Source organism: Caloenas nicobarica, chromosome 13, assembly GCF_036013445.1.
Source record: "Caloenas nicobarica isolate bCalNic1 chromosome 13, bCalNic1.hap1, whole genome shotgun sequence".
Classification (NCBI taxonomy): Eukaryota; Metazoa; Chordata; class Aves; order Columbiformes; family Columbidae; genus Caloenas; species Caloenas nicobarica.
The window spans coordinates 6,386,439-6,413,158 of record NC_088257.1 but is presented as its reverse complement, the minus strand read 5'-3'; the positions used below and the strand labels follow the sequence as shown (position 1 = coordinate 6,413,158).

General features: G+C 44.8%; 1 protein-coding gene across 4 annotated transcripts in view; it reads left to right on the top strand.

The window, feature by feature from the left end:
* Positions 1-26,720, top strand: part of GRIA1 (glutamate ionotropic receptor AMPA type subunit 1) — a 123,189-nt gene that overhangs the window by 36,031 nt on the left and 60,438 nt on the right. For 3 of the 4 annotated variants that reach the window (XM_065644426.1, XM_065644425.1, XM_065644424.1), the window contains exons 3-4: positions 23,196-23,435; positions 24,873-25,057. In XM_065644426.1, the coding sequence (XP_065500498.1) occupies positions 23,196-23,435; positions 24,873-25,057 (425 nt within the window). The remainder of the gene's footprint in view (positions 1-23,195; positions 23,436-24,872; positions 25,058-26,720) is intronic. The other variant, XM_065644427.1, reaches the window with a different exon arrangement.

The window sequence follows — 26,720 nt, the reverse complement described above, 5'->3', positions numbered from 1 at the left end:
TGAGTGTGGCCCCACAAACTCGCTTTGGACCTCCTCCCTAGCACGGGGGTCCAGCAGTAAATTCCATTCAATGCTGCGTGGATTCAATGCATTGGCTTCCAGTTTCACACCAGCAACAAGTAGACAGTCTTCAGAGCAATGAAGTGTGTCTTCGCCCTTTGCATGGGGGGGGAGGACCTAGCTGGATTCTGGGAATGATTTTCACCACCAAAACCACATGGGTTGAGTTTGGCCCCGAGGCAATTGGAGTTAGTCCCTTGGTGCATTGGCCCATTCAAAGATCAAGGCTATTAAACAGTCCTGTGCGATGCTGCTGGGGTGACAAGTAATCTATGAGTAGAGAAACTGACATTGCATTCAGGACTGAAGAGTACAGATGTGACTTTTCATATAGCCTTCTGGATGCTTTTAATAAAGGACTATAAATGAGGTTATTAATTATATCAACAAGGAGAGTAACACCAGGTATTTTCCCTGGTGTTTCACGTCTTGCAGAGCTAGAACAAATCCTCCATGCCAGCATTCTCCAGTGGGTTTGAACATGAGCTTAGAAGCCAGGAACACCTGGTTCTTTCATCAGCTTTGATGCAGGTTCATTGTATGACATCCAAAAAGTCCCTTCAAGTTTGTTTTGGGGAGGTACTGAGCAATCACTGCTGCTCGGCACATCCGAAACCAGCCCAGCCCGGCCCTCTGTAAAACACAGCCAAGAACTCCTTTGAGCTGACCGAGCTGAAGGCATGTTATGAAAGCAAAGTTTATTATACCTCTAATGCGTAATGTGGTGTGGACTTGTAACATAGTAAACACTGCAGAAATTCCAAACCCGTAAAATCTTATCTGTAGCAAACACATTCTGAAGCTCTTCACTGAATTACTCTAAGACTCTGATGTCCCTCTGCAGATTTTAGTTGAGTTTTGGCCCTTTAAGGTATTTGTAGACTGCTGCCATATTCCTCTACCAAATATCTGCCAGATCCGTCAGTCCCAGGCCCTTCTGTTACCAACACAGCAGATGCACTTAAAGTTACAAAGCCCAGAGTAAGCAAAACTAAAGTGTTTAATCTATTATTAATCAGTCAGTTGCAGAAATGATAGGGCTCTGGGGGACGTCAGAAAGATATCAATATTTATGGCCTCGTTAGCAAATGCCATTTTTTTTAAAAAAAAAAAAAAGAGACAACAGGATTGTGAAGGATGTTTATGTTTCTAGTCATTCCATATAGAAGCAATGTCATGTTTTGGGACAGGAGGATTCAGAACAAGGTCTTTAATATTTATCACAAAGTACTGAGACTTGTACTGTACTTCTGGTTTTCTTGGTCTTACGTTCAAGCTTTCACCTTCTCTAGAAGCACTGACCCAAGCTGAGATCAGAGAGCCCCAATCACTCCAAGCTATCATTTAGGGAATTTCAAAAAACAAAAAGATAAAATCTCTCTAATTCCATTTGCCAAGATAAATTATATCAATTCCATAAAAGAGAAGCAGTAAAATATTATTTCAGTTCTAAAAGAGCTCTACCCATTACAGGCAGGTTTTTTCCGGATTAAGTGAGACCAAACAACTCATCCTGCAATGCTTGTGCTTTGCAGTGTTTTGCAGCTCTTGCTTGAATTTGTTCCTTGACATTTTCTGCACCCATCCTAGTGCCGCTGATTTTAATATGACTGTTATCCCTGGTACACAACCTTCTTAGCTTGATTAGGTTTTACCTTCATGTACTCATGAGTTGGTTTTTTTAATGAAACTATTTTAATGGACGTTTTTTATATCACTTTTAGTTCTCTCTGCAGTTTCCAAATTTTTGCTAAAGATCTTCTCCCTGGAGTCGAATAATAATCTCATATGAAGATCTCTTCAATGCCACCATCATTGAAGCATCCTCTTGGTTGAACATTATTGTTTTTTGTTTCATGCAGGAGATGTTGAGGAAGAGACCACTGGAGCAGAGAGACTTAAAATCCAGGGGGAATGAGAGGATAAACTAAATTAATCAGAGAACAGCACTGTGAAAAACCATGTAGTCCATGAAAGGAGCAAAGAAAAGAGGGAGGACCTTTCAAAGGAAAGAAACAGAGACCACCCCCTAGCCAATGCGGAGTTGCCTTCAGGTCATTGATCTCATCACTTATCCTTTCTCACACTTGTACTTCTTTTGCTGTCAACTTGATCTGGTCACTGATTTTCCCTCTTTCATAGCCAGCACAGGCTTTTCTAAATAGGAGAAGGAAGTATACTGCACATTAATCCAGCTTCTAACAAAAGAGCAAACAGAAAGCCCACTAACTCTGGTTTGAGTCCAGCATCACAGAGCCGTTAGGGATCACCGGAGTATCTCTCCCCATGCAATTTGATGGCAGAAGCTCTTGTAGCATCTCCAAATTGTTTTACAGAACCTGGCAGCTTTTCAAGAGCTCCCTGCACCAGGCATTTCCCTTCTTTAATCTCTCTGTCCCGGGAACTTCAAACTTTGTTCTCCTCCTACATGAGAAACCTGTAATCACTGTGGCTGCAGAATAGTTCATTGTGCTCTTTGTGTGCTGGGAAATGAGGTGTGAAATCCCTCCACCTCTGCGCTCAGCAAGGCTCGAGGATGTGTCTCTTGGGTACCTTCTCCACCATACGAATGGGGCATTGTCCTCTCCTGAGGGCTGAGAGGTCCCTCTGGAAAGGTGTTTATGGGTGCTTGGGTCATCATGAGGTGCAACTGAGCCAGACTGGGGTGGACTTGCTCTTTCCAAACCCAGGCTGAGCTCGCTGTTTGAATGGTTCATAATCTCTGAATCTACGGCTGCAGCGGAACAGGAAAGGCTCAAATGTGGTTTTTTTCTGGGCTGAGCCCTATGAGGTGTTATATTTGTCCACTGTACTGGCTGTTAGATTGGCTGGAAATCACCAAGCTGTACTTAGGTAAAGACAAGCCTGGAGCAGGAGCTGAAGAGATCTGTGCTGCCTGTGCAAGAGCTTGACCTGCAATACTATATGCTATATGCTTTGAAAAAAACACTTGTGGCATTACTGATCTTTTTTTTCCTTCTTCAGTTTAAAAGTACGCAGAACATTCCTTAGTTTTCCTCCATCCGTTAATTTGATTTGGATTTTTTGATTTTTATCCCGGAGGCTTGTGCTTACTGTATTGTAGCTGATGACAATGTACCGTATTTCCCTCAACATTATTTTTTTTTGCCCACTGCTGCACCCCAGACTATTGCATATAATTATAGATTTCTGTCTAGAGGTGGTCGAAAGCTTGAGGAAAATTTTCTTATTCAAAATAGGTCTTTGCTGTAAAAGATTTTTCCCTATCATGGAAATAGTAGTTCCAATAAATGTTTACTATCATTTTGCCATTGCAAATCTGAAATAAAAGGTAAACGTGGAGATTTTCTATGTATGCTCACACATTTTGCCAGTTTGCCACTTACCTCCCACCTACCAGTTGAAAAACAGGAAAAAAAAAAAGATGTGATGCCAATCTCCACCTATTTTCATATTTCTCTGTTTTCCCATCTTCTCTCCATAGATAGAGAAAAAGACTAAATCTCTATAACTAAAGAAATAAAACCATTATTATCACTTTCCCTGAACAAAATGAAACTTGTGAAACACTTGAAACAGCACAAAACCTAAATATTCTTGTTTTATTTTGATATCTCCATCAGGAAAAAAAAATGAATGCTTTTTTTTGGTGTGAATTCTTAAGAGGAGAAAGTAAGCTCATAGCTCTATTTGCCAGGTTTTCCTTTTGTGTTCTCTTCTGAGTTTCATGGTTATAAAAATGAAGAGACCAATTTGTAATTTCAAAAATTAGGTGAGCTTCCTAAATGAACAATTTCTAAAGTCTGAAGGGGGAGAGAGGTGTGGGGGCATCTTCCCATCCTTAATCCCTCCTTTGCCCTTTACTCCATCTGCTTCCAGGAGAATCATTGAAATTGCTTCTCCCCTTGCAGCCCTCTCTGCCCGGTGGGCACTTGGTTCCCCGCACACTGCACTTTAATAAGCGGCACCCGCACTTCAATAAATGTCGTTCTCTATTTACCAAGACCTCAAGTTTTTTAAATCATTGATTTTAGCATAAGCAGAGTTTGCACAGTCCCACGGGGCAGAGCTCCATGTTTGATAATGTGAGGTATATAGATACTTTCAAATGTCTTGGTTTTCTCTACCCCTTTCAAAAGAGACTGTTTCATCTTTATGCAAATGGTAGGGACATCTGCTTTTTCTCTCACACTGCTCAGCCAACATCCCCTTCCTCTGCCTTACCCAGCTTTAGGTGAGGAAAGCATTAGACTGGCTCCTGGGAGGATAATGCTTCATGCAGCAGCGCTTGCAGTCCTCTAAATGTTCATTTCCCTGTGTTTTTTTTGTATCCGTATTACAGATATGTAATTCCTATCAGACGTGTCAGGTGCTCTGTGTCTCTGGAGACAGCCGAACAGTGGAGGCGGGAGACTCCGGGAATGTAAATGTGTGCTGAGGAAATGTGAGAGTGGTTTCTGCAGCCACAGCCATCAACGCAGATCCCTGGCTGCTGCAGCTGCGCTTCCCGCGTGGAGCAGGGAGCTCTCTGCTCCCTGGCTGCTTCTCATCTCTTGCAGTGGCATGAGTGTTACAGTAAAGAAGGAAAGGGCCGGGGTAGTTTTGGTGCAATGCCTGTTAGCAAGTCAAGGAAGAGAACTGTGGAGGTGACGCGAGGGACTTAAAGTCATTGCTTGAGACCCACCTCAACAAGGCACAAAGGGGAGAATTCATTTATCCTATTCCGCTGATGCAGGTGGGGAGACAAAGCCAAGGAACATAATGCTTTTGCACTATTGACCCCTTAAGATAGAAATAGTGTGCTGGTGCAAGAGGGTGCGACTCTGAGCCTGAACCGCACAATGAGCACAGCAAGAGACCTCAGGGTCACCGATGCCAGGTTGTGCTGTGGCAAAAATGATGCTCTAGATGAAACCAGCTCTGGTTTTGCTCCAGTGCTCCCTTTGGAAAGCAATACCAGGGCTGCTCTTCTCCCTCAGTTACAAATCTTTCTGTGGTTCACAGCCTGCGTTTATTCATGGCTAGTTTATTCTCACTTGTTCTCATGCCAATGTTGTCCTTTAGCATCAATAGCTCTTCTCTAGTGTTTACCCCTCTGATGTTTTTATGGACAGCAACCCATCCTCTCTCAGCTCTTGCTTCCCTGCACTAAACATGCCAGATCTTTTAAATCTCTCCTAATGAGACAAGCTCTCAGTTTTCCACAACAGTTACCCAAATATTCATGGCCTTACCTCTCAAATACCTCATCTACTTTAGTTTTCCTGGCTTTAAAAAAATACTAGTTTTACTGCAGTAATGGCAGGTTCATATGCATGTGTCAGACTTAACGGAAAAGACATGCTTCAGGAGGGGGGATAATGGTGTGTGTGACACCCAAAAAAGTTCCTGTGCATGTGAAACACTCTGTGGGATGCTGGATGCGGCTGTGTATGTGTGTGGAGGGATGCTGTCAGTGGGATCATGTGTGTGAGACTCTGAAAAGGATTACTCAGTGTGCGAGGGGGTGTTGTAAGAAGGATTTTGAGGTACGTGACACTGAGAAGGATTAGTCTCTGTGTAAAAAAAGTGTGTGCGTGTAGAAGAGAGGGAAGATAAGCGGGTGACCATGCGTCTGCAAGCGAGATGATAAGGAGGGCTGTGTGCAAGAACGCCGCTGTAAAAAGCTGGGATTTAGCTAATGGAAGGATTAACGTGTGTGTCCACGTGTGTGCACGCATCCGGGTGGGACGTGGTAAGGAGGATTTGGGAAGTGTGTGGCAGAAGGGATTTGGACACTCTGGAAGAGTTTCCTCCGTGGGTGTGTGTGGCTGTACCCAGGCTCGCAGCACCCTGGGGTTGTTTGTGGCCATGCACGTCTGTGTCAGTGGGTCACGGTACAGGGACACATGAAGGGCTCCTGCACCCGCAGGAGCGGAGTCACAGAAAAAGCTGTCCTTGTCCTGTGGGTAGGGAGGGTTGCAGGGCTGAGCCTGACACGGAGGTTCTCCTGGGGTGGGTGACAAAGCGGAGTTGAAGGTGTAGCACAGCAAGAGGCACAGCAGTTCCTGTCGGAGCAGGGGGACGTCGAGCACACGGGTGGCAGTGGGAAGGAGCGGGCTGTCAGCTGCGATGCAGTGTGGCACGGGGGAAATGTCACCCCATGAGCAGGGCAGGACAAAAGGGCACGTGCTGTGCTGAGGTGGCCCAGGTTGGGGGTAAATGCAGTTTAAATGTGTTTTTCACAGGAGACGAGGCTCTGGGAATGGCTGAGTTTTCCGATCTGCGGCTGAGCGTGAATGCTGGCAACATTTCCACTGACCCCATGTTCTCTGCCTCTCACCTCACATTTATCCCTGGTCCTCTGGCCGGCTGCCAGCACAGGACCTCTTCTAGGTGGAAAGGATACCGGCAGCAGTCTGAGAGCAATTTATGATCTGGAGAAGAGGTAGAGGGTTGATTGCATCCTAACACATATTATATTTTTTTACATTCTGACAAATTTTTCCTTTTCTTCTTTTCTGCATGAAAATTGGGGTGTTTTTTCAAAGTCAGTACTTTCCTAATTTGGTCAAACCTCAGTTTTCATTCAGAGAGGAAAAACAAAAGTGTTGAAAAATTTCAGCTAGCTTTATTATCTGCAGTATGTCTGCATTGGATCTGTTCCATTGGCGTTAGTTTCATCTTAGAGACACTAAAAGTAAAGCCTACTGAACCTTTTATGATAAAATAAACTAAAATAGCTGGGGTGTCTAGTGTAAGTTTTCTTCAAAAAACTTGATCCTTTGCTTGTCCAGTAGACCATTCAAATGTTTTCTTTCTGTTTAATGAAAGATCACCAAAAGCCTGTCTAGTTGCTTTGTAGCTATCAATAATGTATTTAAGGAAGAAGGCTAAAACCAAAGCAGCTGCAGCCTGAGATTCCTGTTGGTGTGAGGTGCTGCACAAATATAATATCTCATGGCTAGAAAATAAAGTAGGAGGCTTCCAGCCAGAAGTGAAGAGTCTTTATTAGAACCAAAGAAAATTTCCTGTAGAAGCATGATCGTTAAATATAGAGGTTGCCCATAAAATGGGGTCTTTAAATCTTAAAGATACTGTTCTGCAACAAAAGGCATGTCAGCGTGATGCAGGAACAGGGTAAGTTCTATGGCAAAGGCGGCCAACTTTGCCTCCTGCATCTTCACATGCCTGAGACTGGCAGTGCCCGTTGCATAGACCTGGCAGAGCTGACAGGGACAGTGATGCCCTTTTGCTCCGCTGGGGACTGAAGATGGGATGGACTTGCAGTGGGGCCCACAGAGCTGCCATCCTTGCCCCATAGGGAGGATTTGCTTGGTCCAGAAACCACTGCCCAGCAGTAGTTCTGTTTAAAGCTGCCGGCTGGGCACCCCACTCTGTGCTGTGCTGGAAGTCAAGCATGGCCATCGTGATTAGATAGCTCTTCTGGTTTTTAAAAGCTGACAAATCATGAAATCACTCAGAGAGATCCAAACAAGAGGCGTTTGGTGGGGCCATGGTTTTGTTCTGGGAAGGTCTCTGGTCTTTCAGGCAAGAGTCGCGTTGTCCTTCTTCCTTTTAGAAACCTTTAGCCCAACGTGAATCAGCAGGGGGGACGAGGTTGAGCTGTGAGAGGAATTGCCATGGGTTTAGTGTTAAAGCCAGTACATGAGCTCCATTTCAAAGTGCCCACTCAACAGCTGGTCACAAAATCCCCGAGCTTTGGGTGAGGTGCCAAGTCTGTGTGTGCTTGGAGAGGAGCATCATGTCCATTGTGGTGCTGCCTTGTTCTGCTGTCAGCACATTCCCTCCTCCGAAAGGATGGGGGAGAAGTTCACATGGGGACAGGGAGTGCCCCATGGAGCAGTCACTATCCCCTGGTGAACTGTGAGCATCCCACTGGAAAAACATTACACTGGGCCCATTCTTCACCTTGTCACTTGACAAACAGGGGCTCGTGGGAGGGCACTTGGGTCCCTCCCCGAAATTGTTGTGTGGTATCTCACAGATGACTGCCTCAATCTGTCCAACTGTGAAATGAGGTTAAAAATCTTCATGGAGGATAGGCTGCCAGGCTTTAGCCAGTGAGGTTTGTAAAAACCTTTCTTAACTAAGACTAGGTAGGATTAAAGAATAACATAGTGTTATTGTCTTTGTCCATTCAGAGAGAGAGAAAAGACAGAGTGAACCACAGGTTGAAAGCCCATTTTCCTCCCTCACCTTATTGAAACAGGCACCTGGCCCTTGGGTCTCTGAATGCTCCTGCACTCAGCCTCCCTCCACGCTCTCTTTCATCCTTGTTTTTCTCTTTTAAAGCTTCAATTGATTTTGAAATTAAATTGACTGTTCCCCCACCAATGAACCTCAAGCTTGCATCTCCTTTCCCCTGCTCCCCTTCTCCCTCCCAGCTTTCATATCTCCCCAGGTTTCTGTTATTTCCCATACATTCACTTTGAAGGATTTTCTAGTAAGGATGCCAGAAGAAGTTTCTTAAGGGTCTTTTATCACAAATTCTTTTTGGTTTCATGCCCGAGGACGACTTTGGCGACCTATGCTCAAGCAAATGTGAAGCGAGTACAATTTGCAAGCAGGTCACAGCTGACTGCACACACAAATCAGGTCCTGTATCCCTGCAGCCTCGTTCAGGAAACACGTTGTGTTTCCCAGCTGACAAAACTAGACCATACTTAGACCCAGTGTAATTCCGTTGGCCTTGATGTAGTTACCAGGGAGACTAGAATGTAGGTAACTTTTCTACACTAAAATAAAGTGTCTTATTATCTTACTTAGATTGCGTAGACTACTCTTCAAATCAGGCAGAAAATGGATGATTTTCTCATTACTTCAGTCCTTCCATGGGAGATTTAAGAACGAAGCTCACAGGATGATGCAAGTGTATTATAGCCACACATTTACAGCTGCACCATCGGGTCGGGGCAAAGTGCGCATGCACAGAGGATCTCTGTCAATCAAACCTGCTCCACATGCCGTCCCAGTTCTTCCAGCCTAGACTTGCTACACGGGCAATATCAGGAAAGCACCAGACCTTAAAAGTGCACTGATAAAAGCTGTCAGAGGAGACATCCTTTCAGCACACATGAGTTAAGGCCCAATTTTCAAAGGTTGCAGGTACCATATGGCTTCCTTGTATGCCTAGATCCCAAATCACATTCAGATCATTCCATCTTTTCTTCTTTAAAGAGACGTGGAAGTCAACTATGTCATTTAAGCACATTTTCGAAATGCTACGAAGGCTCTCAACTGATGTCGCTACTGTCAAGACTAGCAATGCAGGGGAATGATCACAACAAATGCTTAGGAAATGTGAGTGCAGATGTTCACTGACATGTTAAATATAGGCAGCCACAAATAATTTCTTTCACAGGGAAATTAATCTTTTCTCTAACAGAAGGGTCAGGAACTCAAAGTGAAGGCTAGACACTCCCCGCTGCTACATTCAGCACCTAAAGTGGGTTGCAGGACAGAAAGAAGAAAATCACAGCCCTCACTGGTTTAGCTAGAACAACCCCGGAGGTGTACATCACAGGCTTTTACATTGCACCCCTGCCTTCTTGTGCATGCCAAGAGACAGAGGAATCTGCCTTATGGATGTTTCTTTTTGCCTTGTTCCTTTCAGACCAAGCCTTTACTGTGGTTTTGCGCACTGATGGCAGCAGCGTCTGCCCTGGCAACCTTCTCTTCTAGATTGCAGTTCAACCTGCCTTTCCCCTTGGAGGCTTCTGGAATAAATGGTGCCTTAATTAGGTTAATTATACCTTTAGCCAGCCATGTGCTTACTTTAGATGTACCGTTAGAGTCCATTACACAGCATAGTTTCCCCAGTTTTCCTTGTGGGAAGCAAATCTAACACCTGATGTGTGACGTTTTCCATGGCTCACTTGTCTTGCACAATATGTATTAAATCCAAGGACTGTTTCCACTCCTTGAGAACCTGGTGCTCCTGGTGTCTCTCTGTTCAAGGCCTGCCTGACCCAGGGTGGCCAGTGACTCTGATTTCATGGGCAAATGTATTTCTTCAGAGGCATCTCCCTTCAATGTCAACAGAAGGCTTGAACTACATCTGGTGAATAGTGAAGGAGTCCCTCTGATGCTTGTGAAAAGTGATACCAACTAACATTCTCCAGTCTGCTGCTGTTATTCTGTCTGAATCATATCTTATAGGTAAAGTTTCTGTTGAGAAGCAGTGGGGTTTTCTCAGTAGCTGCCTAAATTGTGTCATAATTTTCAGTTTACACTGAGTAACTGCTTAAGACAGAAGCCGCGTCTGTATATGCAGTGTCACTGCTCCCGAGTGATGAAGGACCCCAAGTTTCTGACAGCTTCCCTTTCTGTGTCCTGGTTGTCTTCCCCACAATTTGCATTTATGCAGAATGTTTAACATGATCTCTCTTGCCCTCTGCAGCTCACTGGAGAGTCTCTTTCTTCAGGAGCTTAAAAATCCTTCCAGAATGGAAATCGGTAGAGAAGGTGTTTGTATGTAACTGAGCAGGGCAGGAAGAGATCTCAGAGTTTTCCTAATGTTAGGGATGGTCCCATTTTTCCAGGCCATTTTCCCAGTGTGAACACATGAAGCTCTACAAGTAAGCATATAGTAGAAAAACCTTTCCCAAAGTTATTATCTCTCTAGAAAATGTTATTGTAATGTTTTGTGTCTGAACATTTGATGCCTCCTGCCACTAACATTGATGGGAATCCGTTGCCCAAGGGTGTTTTAGGCAAAAAGTGTGCATCCAAGGTGGCTGGCTGTCATTGGCAATATGCTGAGCAGCTTCTCCCACCTCTTTGTCCTTTTCTCAGTCCTGTGATGTTTATTTCCTCACAGGACCAGCTTGTTATGGGAGATGGTTTTTATGGATCTAAGTGCAGGTTCAGGAGAAGCCTGTAGCTGTAAAAATCCCTTCTGTCATGCTGCTCAAATGACACAGATTTTACACAAGATTTTTTAGGGAAACCTTGGATTCCGCTTCATTTCCAGCGAAGGTCTTGCTATGTACTTGCTACGTAGCCAGCCCCTTGGTTAATATTTGGCGGTTTGGGTCACATTCGCACAGGGGCTCCAGGCGCGTCCCCAGGTTTGTTGGAGCAGCAGAGCAGACGGGGGAGCTCCCCCGGTTCCCCGTCCCCACCGCTCGGCGGGACGGCCGCCTGCACCTCCTGCCAGGGGGCAGCCACCCTCCGCAGCTGCTTGCAGCCCCCGTTTAACAAACATCACCTCTCAAGCTCCATCTGGGCACGCTAGCTAGAAGCACTTCATGTAAACTGTTTGTTCCACCACCCACAACGAGCTATTTGCACAGAAGCTTCACCAGAGACCATAAAATTGCAAACCATAGGTCCAGATCTCACCATCTGTCACAGTTCTGTGTTCCTGCTCCCCAGACAACACAGTCTCCCACCAAGTTTAAAAGATCCCAAGCTTAAACTTGTTTGTTTGGGATTTTTCATAAAACCTGGTGCTCAGAGGCACTGCAGAAATAAAAATGTGGTAGCTATTATCATTTATTACCCTCGCAATGCAGACAGGATTAAAGCTGTTCTAATGACAGGGAAGAGATGGTAATATTCCCCCTGACATTAAGTAGGCCTGAAGAAAGCTATGAGCACAATGGAATGGAACATTAATGTGAAAAGGAAAAATAAAAACCCTATAAGAAATGACTATAGCAAAGAACCACCAAGGGAGGCACTTAAGCCTACAAAAGCCAGCACTCTCAGATGTCAAAGGATCTTGTCATTCTGCACCTAACTCAGCCCTTGCTGAGGTGTTAAATGGGGTTTCAAAACCATTTGTGTTTTCACAGACCTTAGGTGAATATGGTATACAACCGGGTAACACAAAAGGGTTGTGCTCTAGAGGCTTAACCCTTGCATGCTGAGTGTAGTTTGCTGGGTTTGTACCTTTGCTGCTCCTCTTTTCAGAAGATTTTAGTGACTCCAGTGACTGCAGAAAATATGGCAGTTTTGGAGCAGTGATGGCACATGAAGATTTTGGAGCATCTGCCCTGCTAGCTCCATGGATACCTGTAATGTAGCCTTGAAAATTTGTTGGAAATATAGGTGTTTATAAATAACGTGTCAAGGAGCTGGTGCGTTTAAGTATTGCTTCCAACTTCAGGACCACAAGGACAAGATGCTCTGTCCTGTATGTGAGAGGTTCTCTTTGAAGAAGGATGCTTTGTCCTGGATAAGTGCAAGTTTTTGTTTCTATGTCCAGACCAGTGAGACTGTGTTTCTGTGGAGAGGTGAGCTTGGTGGTGCTTTCCCCACGCAATGTACCCTGTGATTTTTGTCTGCTGCCTTTTATTTTTAAATGAGCAGGGACTCAATGTCAGAAGGGCCAACAATAGCTTACCACGAGAGGGAAACATCCTCTGTGCCCTCTGGCAGCCTGCATTAGCCAGCCTCCCTCCTAACACGGGAGATATTTTAAGATAGAGCACACACAAGACATGATCACTACCGAAAAGATCGATTAGAGAAAATTCTCCTGGTGCTACATTTAGGTCTCTCCTTATCCTTTGTTTTATATTCTGTGGTGAGCCAGCCATATCGTTTCTTCTCTGCTGGGAAGGTAATTCTGTACTTAGAGGAAGCTATTCAGTGGCTTTCTTTATTGCTACTTAACATGTATACATTACAGTACCTCACAGAGGCCTCGTAGCACTGTGCCAGGCATCCTACAAACCCATGCAGTGACAGTTACATCTCCAGTGGGTACCCGTGTGTGGGGGCTACCAGCATAAGTGTAATTCTGAGCCAATTAGAATTAATAATAATGCCCACGCAGCCTACTTAGGTGTATGGAATATGGCATATCCCCATGTTTCTTTGAGGGAAACACACCCCTGGAGTTTAAAAAGGGGGTTGTTTAGGGGTTTTTCTTGTCAATTTAAAAAATCAGAATCAGGAAAGGGAATCAGGGTTTAAGGAAATATAAAGGTTTCTTTTCATATAGATCCACAACAGGGATTACAAGCTGGGCACAGCAGGTCCATACCCAACCTGGCTTCACAGAGTTTAACACCTGCTTTGCCTGGCTGCAGCTGACCATGGAGGCTGAAGATCATTCTGGGTCTGACAACCAAGACCAAGAAACCCAGTGCTGGCACCTGAATATAGACATATGCTTAGGAAGTATTTGGGACAATGGAGAGGGCGTGCATCCGTGTGTGTGCTTTGTTAGCTTCTTTGGCTGCTCTCAATGGAAAAAGGTGGAGTGTTAACAAATGAAGTTGTTAATTTCCAGTCTGTTATCAAGAAAGCCTTAAAATTAGTTATGTTAGTTCAGTGGCATGGAAAGATAAGGTTTTATGCACTGTAGCACAAAACAATTAAAAATTGGAAATTTAGAAGCAGAAGTGGGAAAAAAATAGAGGCGGGGAGAAAGGACAAGGGATTATAGGTGCTCAGCTCTGACTGCACGGGGAGAAGGCGGCTCAGGGCACGGACCACACCATCGCTGCCCGAGAGCGTTGCTATGTAGTTGTCCAGGTGCTGTGATCCGAACCGCTGTGTGTGACTTGTCATTCTCCAACAGGCACATGCTACAGTGCGTGACATGTACCTTGCTAGTGAAAGCTCAATGTCTGGGAAGGGGAACGTTTAAAGCCACGGTGAGAACTGTTAAAAGCAGGAAAGGGAGCTTTGTGTGCAGGTCAGACCTCAGCATTTCCAAGGGTTGGCTGAGATCCCAAAGCAGGCACAGAAAATACCATGTGTAGACCCAGAACTGGAGGAGCTGTGCTGGGTCACCGGGTCTCCTGCCGTCACTGGTCACCAGGTGAGACCATCCTACTCAGACCTGCTCCCCTAGCGTAGCTGCTCTGACTGCCCATCTTGCTGATAAATGTATTGTCATGTCTCTGCATGGAAATAACCATGTTGAAAGTTAGTCTGATCTTCAGTTGCCTGCCAAATCACAAAATTTGGTCCTAAGGCTCTAATTTACTCTTGTGGAATTTAGTGGCCCGAAAGACTGTAATCCTGTAGATTAGAAATGGCCAAAGGCTCACAAGGCACAATTGTGATGGGAAATTCAAAGGTATTGAGCTGATGGGGCAAGGAGAGAGGCTGATACAGAGCTGCAGCTAAAACCAGTCCTGATTGCTACCTTCATTACAAACCTGGAAGAAGGAGTATGTATTTCATAACTGAGCTCCATGCCTGGAGCAGACTTCAGGGAAGGGCTAACATTGACATTTTTATGAGCAGAAAATTATCCCCAAAAAACCAGAAACAATATAGCTGAGAAAATTTACCAAAATACTGATTTCTCAATTGGAGGCAACAATATGAGTCTTGGGAAAGTCACAGGGACCACATCAGAGACCGAGACACCAGCTTGGCTTCCAAACTGGCACATTTGCAAAAGTACAGACTAGAGAAAATTTGGGAATACCTGTACACACATTTTATGAAGCAGAGGAACATGGGACTAAAATTATAATTATTGTGATGAAGATTAAGGAAGGAGTGTTGAGGTAGACATTAACACCCTCCTAACTAACACTGGAGTGGAGCTAACACTCATGTTGGAACTTGAGGAAGTCCGTAGTCTGGGTTTTGCATTGTGACCTGCAACCAGTTTCAAGACAGGCACTTACAAAATCCACATCAAAACCTGAGGCCTGCACTGAAGACAGTCACAGGCTTTAATGTCTATGAACAGATATAAAGTATTAGGGAAAGAAAAGAAGCTATTGAAGACAAAATGCATTTTGTCTGCAGTGAGCTCTTCTTAATGTGACACATTTGCTTTCTTCTGCTGCTTATCTTCCCCACTCCCACCCCTCACTCTCCTCTTTTTACTCTGTTTTAATAATTCAGATCTCACAGCCCAGAATTAAATGCTGAGCTGACCTAAGAGCAATGTGTTATGTACCATATTAACATGCTGTGGTTTTGGTGCTTTGTTATTTTCCTCCGTTGTTCATGCCCCCTAGCAGAAAGCTACACTGTGATACTGTATTTAGTTATCCTAGTATAGCGCTATCCGCAGAAGGACCAATATAATACAAAAGGCCATCTAATAAAGCAGCAAAAGCAAAATTGGTTCAACCCTCATCCCTTGCCTCCTTTTATAATATTGCTGTCACTTTTTCATTTGTAGTAATCTTGCTTTAATATTTATGACTCTGCTTCAGACATGGAGAGTTCAATGAGGACAAGATTGTTGTTTTCTATTTCATTGTAGGAGGTTGGATGAGAGCAGGGATAGCTGGTCTTCCAGGGCCCATGGGGCTCACAGCAACATCCACCTGCAGCTGCGGACCCATGAGGGCATCACCCCCCCACCTCAGGGAGCTGCAGAGGGGCTCCAGTTGAGGTTTGTGAGCAAGAGATAGCAGCTGGTTTCGTAGAGCTTCTGCTGCTCCAAGACAACCCAGTAGGGCCAGCATCTTCTGCTTGCTTACTTCTGGAAATGGCCTAAAGCTGGACTGCACAGCAGCCCCGCTGCCAGCACAGAATTGCTAAGAGTGTGAGACAGTTTTGGCATGTGTGTCAATGTCAAACTGTTCATAAGCCTTGCAAGGCTCAAGAGCCACAGGAAGGCCATCCCTGGGCTCCAGAAAGCAGAAGATGTGCTTTTCATTAAATATGGTGGTTTTTAATAACGTAATGTGCTATAAAAGGATCTCAGAAGACTGTATCCCAGCTGGGTTTGCTTGCCATGGTTTGACAGCTAGCTGTACCCCAGAAATGAGCCAGCCTGGCATGTAAGGACGAGAATATTTTTTTAAAGACTCCCATTTTAAAAATGAGATCCTCTACTAGAGCTGAAAAATGCAGAATTGTTTCCATGCACCAAAGCCCTTCAGCATGTCCTTTCTGTTTTTAAAAAAGTTACGAATGCAAGGAGTGCTGTGGAAAAGCTGTTGCTCTGGTATGGGACATTGGATAGGATGAAGGCAGTAGACAGCAAGAACCTAACACGGCTGGAGAGCATGGCATCAGTGCTTATAGCTCGGAACACGGTCTTATATTGGGTCTATATGACCACAGAGCAAGAGACAGTCTGACCAGAGGAACTGGAACAGTTGGGGCTCAGAGAAAGGCAGTTGCTTTCCTCCATCTCAGAAGCAAAGATCCAAGTGGCGATTAGATAATAATCCTAAAACAGAGCTGGCACTGGACCTGTTTTCCCTTACACATAATCTGATCTGTTAGCCGCAGGACTCTTATTAGCCAGCCTGTCCCTATTAGAATAATAACCTAATTCTAACCACAGAAAGAAAAGGCTTTTGCGAAGTCCGAATGCTGCTTGAGATGGGCGTCCTGTCCTTTACGGTGCTGTCTCTGTTGTCTTTCAGTGGGTTAGATATCATTTGAAGGCCACCCAGAAAATACAGCTGTCAACTGACATTTTATTTAAGGGGTTATCCAAGTCTGTGACCCCAAAATCCCAGGTCTTGGCAGATACGTGTCCACATCTCCTTTGGATTCTTTTCCAGGACCTGTTAAAAGATGCTTGTGATCTCAGTGCGTTTCATCTGATTTGCATCTGATTCCTATTAAACGTGCCACCATTGCTCAGCAATAGTTTGAGTACTGACTGGAAACTTTTCAGTATATTTAATTCTCAATTTTGTATGATTCAACAAAATGTCAGCAATCCCAAAGTAACAATATGTTTAAAAACGAGCAAAGCAAGCAAGGAAAGCCTTGTCAAACATCTTGGTTTTCCTTCTTTCCTTTTTTTCAACAAGCTTGGTGACCCTGTTAAGGCCTTTGATATTTGGATTTTCTCTTCCATTTTGTAGTCACACTGGATGAGAACTACATTCAAAGACTCTAGTAGAAAAATAAGAAGAGGCTTCAAGATGTGAAGTACACAGATGGAAGAGCTAGGATTTTCAACTGGTGCCTTTGACAGAGAGGTTAAAGTCAATTTCCCATGGCCGTATCTTCCATCACCATGATTGTAATTCAGAAGTTCACTTAAATGACTGAGAGTCTATGTTGTTAATTTTTGTTGGTAAAAGTGCCATGCTATTTCTGTTTCTTTAAATTCAGCAGCACGCAAGGGAGAAGTATCCCAAATCCAATTTGATATTAAGGGAAACTAACATTTATCAACCAGGCAAACCAAGACTTATTTGTCAGGCAGGCAAACTTAATTGAAAAAAATGAAGTTATCACTTATGAGCAGCTCTTCAATCATAGATTATTGTTAAAATATGAGGGAAAGAAAGCAGATCTTAATGTGAAAATCAGCGCTACTTGCAATTTCCAAGGTAGTCAGAGCAGCAGTGCAGGGAAATGATAGAAGGGAGCACACTTCTCTGTCTTCTATGTATTTGAAGGAGAAACATATATTTCTTGTGATATCACATCAGCCTGATTTGCAGTTGATCAGATATACGGGACATATCTGCTGTCAGCTAAATACATGTGTGGAGCGATGGAGGAGTGTAGAATCTGTCTTTCCCCTGCTACAGAAATCTGTGGGAACATGCTGTAGTTGGGATGTGCTGAAGAGATGCGCTCTGACACCTACGCCACACTGGAGAACTGTGAGGACAAACATTTGGGAGGGAAGCTGAGCTGATCCTAATTGAAGCAGGCACTAGTGCTCTTTCACTGAAATTCCACCGGCTTCGTCAACCTGACGTCAGGTTCTCCATCACTGTATGAGGGTCTCCTCCAGGCAGGACATGCTAAAAATACATTAGGCGTGCACATCCCCCCTCCTCTTTCCCACATGTGCATACATACGCACCAAGTAAGCAAAGAAAAGCATGTGGGAAGTGCTCCTTGACACCACTGTTGTCAATGAGTGTGTTTTGCTGCAAGTCTGGGTTTTGGTTCTGTGTCCCAGGAGGCTTGGGCAGATGGAGGAGGTACCACACTGATATTTGGGCTGCAGGCATTGCAGGGCTGGTCATTTAGTGGCTTACAGAGGGCAGTGGACTGATCTGACTATTTTACAACAAAGTCTGGCCACACTCATCGTGCAATTTTTAAAAGGTACGTGTTAATTTGGTTTCTGGACTAAGTGCTGTGTGTGCTGGATTTGCTGGTTTCAAAGATTTCTTCTTATCTTGAAGTGTGCGTTTCTAAATCGCCCTTTTCCTTCCCTGTCTGGTTGGGCTGTGAAGAGTAGTTTGGCCAAAATCCTCACAACATGTGCAGCTCAGCATTGTAGGAATGGCTTTCCTGGAGAGCGTGCCGTGCCTTCCCTCCTAGATGTTCCTCAGATGCGACATCCTCCAGTGTCATGAAGGGCTCTGAAATCTGGCAAGGACCATCTGAATTTTTTGTCTGCTTCTGCAACAGATAATATAAGTCATTTGTGGGGAACATCTGGGGATAATTTGTTTAATCAGTTTTTTTACTGCTCTTGTGGCTTTGGGTATTAGCACTGTCTGTGCTACTTCTGTTCTCCATCAGAGGCACAGAGCAGTTGAGTCTCCAGAGAGTTTAAATGCCTTCAACTAAACCATATTATTGGCCCCCTCCAGGAGTAGCTGGGTGAAACTTAATGGTCCATGAGATACAAAAAGTCAGTGGAAATGATCTAATGTCCCCTTCTAGTCTTAAACTCAGTGAAATGGTGAAAATTCTGCTTCTAAAGGAAATGGCAGATGAGCAGTTGCCAGGATCTCCTACCAGGCTTCTTCCCCAGCTGTGTCTGTGGGGAGCAGTCCTGCTTGCAGATTCTCAGCAGAATTGCACCATTTTCACTCCTGGAGACCAAATCCTCATTCCCATCCTTCTGTGCAGCCTGTTTGCCCTTCTGCCTCCCTCAAATACTGAGAATTTTTCAGCCCCTCTTTGTGGCGACCATCTCTGAGAGAAACTTTTTGGTTTCACTTCTGCTTTTACCAAAATCCAAATGAGATATCTGTTGTATCTGACATCTGCCTTTCACATAGATTAGATCAGACCTCCAGTTCCAAAATATTCCTGGTGCTCCTGAATGCAGAAATCAGTCTTGTGCATCTGCTGTCTCTGTGTCTGGTTGAGAGCTTTAGCCACAAAAAGTGTCCCAGTAATTTTTCTAGACTCACAATATCTCTTATTTTCCTCTTTTGCAGAGAAAATGTGCAATTTAAAGCTGTGGGCGTGTATTTTTCTTTTTCTTTTGAAGTATTTGCAAAGGCGGCCAGAGCTGCCGGGGTCCTATCCTGCATGTACTTTCAATAAAATCAGTGTTTCCTCTCTCAGATTTAAATGCTCTACCTTGGATTATTTCCATATGAAAAGAGAAACTTGAGAGAAATTGAAGGACTAGGAATCCTGGCATCTCTGGGATTTCAAGCACAAGTGGAGCACGTGTGCTTTTTCTTCATCTAAATTCAAGGACACACCAGCTCCACAATAGCTGCCTTTCCACAAAGGCAGAGGGGAGGTCTCCTCCTGCTTGCTCTACCATATCAATCACTTTTTAACTAGATATCAGGAATCTTATAAAGTTATTTTGATTTTTACTGTAAGTTAGAAGTGGTTTTGGCACGGTTTGAGAAGCTGTCACCTCACCTGGTTGCAGCAGGCACTGCAGAGTTGTGTCCAAAGAGCTGGTTGTCTTTACAGCATAACTAGGTGACAATCAAGTTAATGCCTCTGCTTTTACCTAATTTTGTTTGTGAAACGGCACTCTGGGAGCCCCAGTGAGAAATCCTGTGCCTGGAGAGGGGGGATATGAGATGTCCGTGGTTCTTGGTGCAGCACACACTGGGAATGTTCCAGCCAGAAGTCCCAACCCAATCAATTACATACTACAAGACTGATCAGGGTGAATACGGTAGTAGTTGCCATGGTTATCAATCACTGTGAACTATATTTTCTGAAGGGTTGTTTAGAGTAATTAATTACAAATTTGTTGTGAGATAATAGCATAGTTACAGCCCAGAACAGATGTTCTCTGTCCTTTTTTCCCTTTGTGCAGCCCAGAGGCCAAGAATAGCACATGCAAACTGTCACCAATGTCTGCATTTACATCCAAGTAAACGCTCTTCACTCATGCTCGCATCCTTGGATATGCAAACATTTACCATGTTGTGTTTCACCCAGTTTCCCACCTGCAGGAATGAGCTTCAGAGGCTGAACTGTCCAAATTCAGCTGGTAGACCCAATACCAGATTGAAGGCAACTCTCTTCTGCAGGAATAGCCAGGCTGTGGCCATCCAGCTGTTACAGGTCTTTGGCACCAGGCTTGCCAAGTGTGATGTGATCACCAGCCAACTGAACAGAAGAGCTCAACTTTTTGGACCTTCCATTCCAGCATGATCTTTATTCCTTTTATATTTCTTATTCTTTTTAGAAAAGCATCAGTCAGAAGCTAGTGACTTTTGGGGAACTGATAAGCTTCCTGCCCACTAGAGAAACAAAGAGAGTTTAAAATATTTGCTTCCTCTAGTTAAGGTTTACATTTTGTAATAGTATGCTATTAGGAAGTTGCAGAGCAATCAAATGAGAAAACAATCGTTAATAAATTTTCTTAATAAAACAATTAGAGTAAATAGAAATTCCAGATATCTCTTAGTGCATTAAATATATATCAAGTAACTTTTTTTTAGTTTTGCTGAGTAAATTAATTTGGAACAGCAGTAACTTAAAATAGTCCTGAGATTTAAACTGTTTTGCAGTCACTGCTTTTACTTTATGCCAAGTTCAGTCCCAGAAAGGTGGTTGCAGTTTTCACTCTTTTCATCTTTACAGATTAATTGACACAACAGTTTCTTTATTGTTCTTTGGGTGAAAACCCTCAGCAAGCCTTTTTTTTTTTCTTTTTTTTCCAAGCTATCTCTCTTGTCCATGGCCCCTCTTAGTCTGAAAGTACAAAGCAAGCTAGGGTTCTTTTCAAAATTACTAATGATAAAGACTGTTCGTTCTCCCAGTCATCTTTGGTGCAATCTGTTTCAAATGCTGGGATGGATGAGTGTCTCAGAACAGTGTAGGAGGGCTGCCTGAGTGTGATTGAGCCACAGAGTTAAAAAAAAAAAAAATCTAAAAAATAATATATTCATTTCAAATAGAAAATAAAATTCAAGGAAGCCATGGCTTGCTTAAAGCAAAACAAGCCAGTTAAGTTTATTGTCTGGATTATTAATTGCGCTGGATTGTTCAGCTGCCCTGAGAATGTCACTTTAATCATTCAGTGACTCTGAAGCCTGGGTCTCCGGAGATCGTGTTCTGATCTCTCACATATGGTATATCGCACTGTTCGTTAGACCCACTGGTCCAGTCACATGGAAATTATGTTCAGACTATTTCTATCCATATCTGCTGCTTTTCTTCCTGAATGTGTCAGTCTCATGATGGGGGCAGTGACTCCAGCTGATACAGGCACAATTGCTGATTGCAAAGAGAGACACTGCCATGAAAATGAAGCGAGGAGGGCTTTATTTCCATCACGGTTTGGGCTTCAGGAGAAGTCCCCGCCCCACAGAGATATAATTCTCTTGTGGGAGGAGGGCGCAGAAGTATGTGAGATCACGGACGCTGAGTGGCAAAAAGAGAACAAACTGCTGGGCTGGGATGCCGAAAACCTGGGTTCAACTCCAAGATGAAGGAAAAATTCTGATCAGTGTCATGAGATTCAGTTCCTAGCTCTCCACACTCTGTGCCATTTCAAAAATCTGGCTGCTTTGTTTTGCTGATGAGATGGGAGTGAGAACTTGCTTTGCACAGTGGGAAGCAGGATTTCTTGCTCCTCCCTCTGATAATTCAATGCTGGCAGTAGGAAAGTGAGGAACAAGGTAATCTTATCCAGGATGGCTGTTAGCGAGTTGGGGATGACTTCTGGTTCCCACTGGAGGGGCAGAGCTTGGATGGAGCCCAGCTAAGGATGCAGTAAGCTCATGTTTAGGAACCTGTCTCTAGCCACACAGACAGAAGGTTCGGTACTGGTAGCCACCAGCAGAAACGAGGTCAAGGGATTCCCAAGCAGCTCAGAGTGCTTGCCAGGAGACCCCAAAATGTCACATCCAACTTCTCAACCTGCACTCTGTTGGGGAGGGCTGGCGAGTGACGTGTGAAATGTTGAGTCAGTATAAATGTCACAGCCAAAGGTCTTCAGAGTTGGAGTGACAACAGGAGGAGACACTAGTGCCAGGAATTCTGACACAGGGAAAACGCTGTCACTGCCACCACCTCCGGCTGGGAGATTTATTGACGGTAACTTGGAATGTGCCATAAACAGGGGTGACATTAAACGAGTCTGACTGTCTCAGGGGCTAAGTTTTACAACTCAAAGTGTGAACTCTCTCTGCCTCACTGAGATCCTGAGGCATTTTTCCAGCAGCTCCCACGATCTCATTAAGTGTTCTCCCAAGAAGGGCTGCAACCCCAGAGAGCCCTCCCTGCACAGCACAGAGCCAGCTGCTGCCATCAGACACAAATATCTGCCGGAGAGCCCCGCATGCACCCTCAGAGCTTAGTCATGGCCACTACTGCTGCCTCATTGGGCCCACAGCCTTCCCCACCGTGGCTTTGTGAGGAAACTAGAAGTTGCCACACAGGTGTCCCCAAGTACCAACACACCCCTGGTGTCAGAGCCTCCAACCTCAGTGCCAGCAGCTCATGCCCAGGGACAAACCTCCCTGTAGCTGTGCTATGAGTGTTTTGAAGCTAGCTGAGCCTATGCTGAGATGTCCTCTCAGTGCGGTCTCAGCTTCTGAGGTCAAACTCATGGTTTTCTCCTGGAGTCACTAGCCACAAGGGGCTGTGCTGTCATGCAAATGCTTTCCTTCTGCTCCTTGAATGTGTCTGGGGATGCAATAGCAAGCTCTAGCTGCAGCCTTTCTTTCCCGTAGTAAAACAGCTACAGGGGCCAGACAGCTGCCATCCCAAGGAGGCAGGGCTTGGTGAGCCACTGGGCTTTTCTGCTCAGGGATTCCCTTGTTCAGATAACACATTTTATCCCAGAAGCAGCAAAATCTTCAGCAGAGCCCCAGGGATCCTGAATTCACTCTCCCGTGTCCCATCTGCCTGTCAAAGGCAAAGCAGGTCTGTGGAGAACAAGGGCAGAGCAGCCCATGGCCACAAGCTCTGTTCTTTACAGATTGCATTCACCAACTTACAGGCCTTGAGGAAAGTGATGTAGTCCAGAGACCCTACAAATTATGCCAAGGAAAAAGTTTATTTTGGTGACTTCCCTAAGAAACCTCTTTGTCCTTCTGCACTCATGGCCTTTCTCTCTGCTCCTCCAGTCTGCTCACAGTTCTCCAAGGGCGTCTATGCCATCTTTGGATTTTATGAGAGGAGGACCGTCAACATGCTCACATCTTTCTGTGGGGCTCTCCACGTCTGCTTCATAACGCCCAGCTTCCCTGTCGAAACGTCCAACCAGTTTGTTCTCCAGCTTCGCCCGGAGCTCCAGGATGCCCTCATCAACGTCATCGAGCACTACAGCTGGCAGAAGTTTGTGTACATTTATGATGCCGACCGGGGTAAGTCACAAGTACACAGGAAGAGCTATGGGCAATTGAACATAGTGGTCTAGATGAAGTCTTTGTCTTGAGAATTCCCCTTACTGTGGGTTGCTGGTGGATAAAAAGGTGGCTAAAGGTAGGGTCAACCTATGTCTTCCCTGTTCTCTATTCCTTTTCTAAGTATCCATTACTGCTGAAGGTGGGCACTGATCGAGATGTAGCATCATCCTGATCCAGTATGTCACTGTTTACAGGGTCAGGTCTGAACCTCATCAACACACGGGATATATTTAATGTGTAAACGGTTTGAGTTTCAAATGGGGAAATTGTTTATATTGAATAGGTCCCATTTTTAAGTTTGTCCATCTTAAGGCCACTGAGTCCCACATTTATAAATGCAAACCAACAGCTGCTCGGGTCTCACCTGACCCCACATCTAGTTGTAACACCTGTGTGTGTTTCTGGCAGATAGCGTGGAAAACTCCAAGTTCCCTGCATTAGTCAGTGTTAGTTGTCTTATGTAAAATAACTAAAGCCTTTGTTGGATTCTTGGAAGATATTATCTAACTTTCTAAACTATGAACAGGGCTGGTGATCTCGCTACTCTCTGATTCAGTCTCCACAGCTCTCAGATGCCTCTAAAGCTCCAGGCTTGGAGGCTGAGAGCAAAATAGATTTGTCAGGAACAGTGCAGAGGTAAGGGTCATTCACAGCTCTGTCCTGGAAGTTATCATTAGCCCTTGCAGGGACAGAATGACCTTAAGAGACAAGGAGAAGGTGTAAAAGCATCCCACCCTGCTTTCTGTTGACACAAGGCATGGGCACGCTGAATATCGCAAAAGGACTGCAGTAGGCAGGGTTGTCCAGCAGGACTCCAGAGTGGTGCCAGCTACACGTAATCTCCTCTGGAAGTCTGTGCACAGAATTGAGGCAAGTTTGTTGTAAAAATAATGAAGTTTTCTGATGAGATGCTGCTGAGACAGACAGGGACTCTGAATGTGATTGTGTATTGTGATTGCTGAGGGTGTCCCTAACCCTAGGAGCATGCAGCCTAAACAGATCAAAGACAAGAAGGGAACTATGGCCCAGAGAAATCAAGTGACTTGGGTAGTGGCAGACAAGAAGACTGGGATTAGAGCTCTTATCTGAATCCTACAGCAGGGCCTGATCAACGAGACTGATTTGTGGATTACAGACGAAAACTAGGCCTGGAATCATCCTGTTTTCCTGTGCTAGGACAGAAAAGGCAGGAGTCGTTAATTCTAGGCCAGCTGTGTCTGGGTAAGTTGCTAGACTATTAGCTGCTCTCTGTAGCTCTGCTGTGCTCTTGCGATGCTGTATCCAGCCTGACTTGAGGCAGCTACACAGGCTGGCAGAGGGGTGGAAAGATTCCATTTCACAACTAAAACCTGGCTCTCCCCCTACCATCCTCTTGCCTTTCTCTTCTCATCACAGGGTTGTCAGTCCTACAGAAAGTGCTGGACACGGCAGCTGAGAAGAACTGGCAGGTGACAGCTGTCAACATCCTGACGACAACAGAAGAGGGCTACCGCGTGCTTTTCCAGGAGCTGGAGAAGAAGAAGGAAAGGCTGGTGGTGGTGGACTGTGAAACTGAGCGGCTGAACATCATCCTTAGCAAGGTTGTGCTTGTGTGGGTCTTCTGGGACAGGTCTTGCATGTAGGACAGGAAGAGTTGTTTCTCCTGGTGTTCTCCCCATTCTTGTCTGATCCATGTCTCATTGGGATTCTCATTGGGTGTGATGTGTGCTCATTGCACCAGGGTGCTGAGCTTGCAGATATTTCTCCTTTGTGTTATTGTGGAAACTCTAAAGCCCTATAAATACTGGGAGCTCCCAGGTATTCCTGCAGAGTGAGCTCTGCTGCTCCATGTTCCCTACTTGTTTGATTCCTCTGCTGAGTCCTTTACACCCTGTTACTCCTCAATGAGTTTGCCTTTTGCTAATTCCTCCCAGCAGCATGCACAAAATATGGCACTTCATTGTTCTGCTGAGGTTTTTTGCAGTTTTCACACCTCCTGTGAGTTAGGGTAGAGCTGTGAATTGGCACTGCTGGACTTCTGGTCCTCCAGCCTGCATATATTGTACCAGATTATCACAACCAGTGCCAGCAGGACAGAGATGGAGAAGCTTTATGGTACATCTGTAGTGTCCTCAGGAACACAGTCTCCAGATTGGGCTTAAAGCTCAGCATCCTCCTGGGACATTGAGGCTGTAGCAGGATCAGATGTTTCCAGCTTCTCTCGTGCCTTGCAGTGAGAGACTGGTTCATTCACAGCCATCTCCTGACTGTTTTGTCAGCTCATGGCTGCAAGGAAGATGGGATATGCAGTAGAGGACTCAGTAGCTAGGTTATGTCTCCTGCCTTACTCAGCCTCAATCTAGATAGTTACCCAGTAGTGCAGACCCAAATTTTCTCCATCCTTTTTCCTTTTTCCTCCATGCCTCCCTTAATGCTTTTCCTAAGTCCTGAACGTGGATTTCTGTGGACAGGAGACCAATGCTAGCCCGTGGACAGGTCTCGGTCCACACTTGTGTCCCCTCCTCAACTCCAACCACAACACCTTTCCCTCTCACAGCCAAGGCTTTCCCCACCACTGGGATTCTCATCCCACGTGGCTTAGAAAGGTCCCCGCAGGGCCACACAGCTGGTGAGCTGTGGCTCCCGCTATCGTACTTCTCATAACCAGCTCACTCTTACCTCGTGCTCCACACGTCACCTTGTCTAAGCTACCTGTCATCTCCCATCTCGCACTTCAGCTGCTCGTTGTCTGGGGCAAGAACTGTCATTTCACCAGCTGCACGGCTCAGCGATGAGCACAATCCATCCTTGTTGGTGCTACTCTTATATAAATGATAAAAAAGCAGGTAGCAGGTTTGAACCTCAATGTAAAGGTCAGGCTTAATGAAGGACAGATCAGATTATTCTGGAGGGTAAAGTCTTCTCTCTGACCATGGAGTAGCTGCAGTTTGAACAAGATACTTGGCAAGGCCTGGCTAGTGAATTTGCCTTTTCTGCAAGCTTTGCTTTATAGTGTATCGGATTTCTAAGATTAATGATGTTTTTTTAATCCTGGCTTGTCTAACAGAGAGTTAAGTTCTGTAGTCATGTATTATCTAGCTTTCCTAATATGAACAAGAAAGTAAGTCTTTCTTTCAAATTTCTTCACATAACTGGAGCAAGATTTAAACTTAGATAAAGTCAAGCTGTTTGCAAGAACACTAAAAAAACCCCAGATCTCGTGATTATTTGTTTTGCCATACTGTAAAAAACATCCATTTCCAG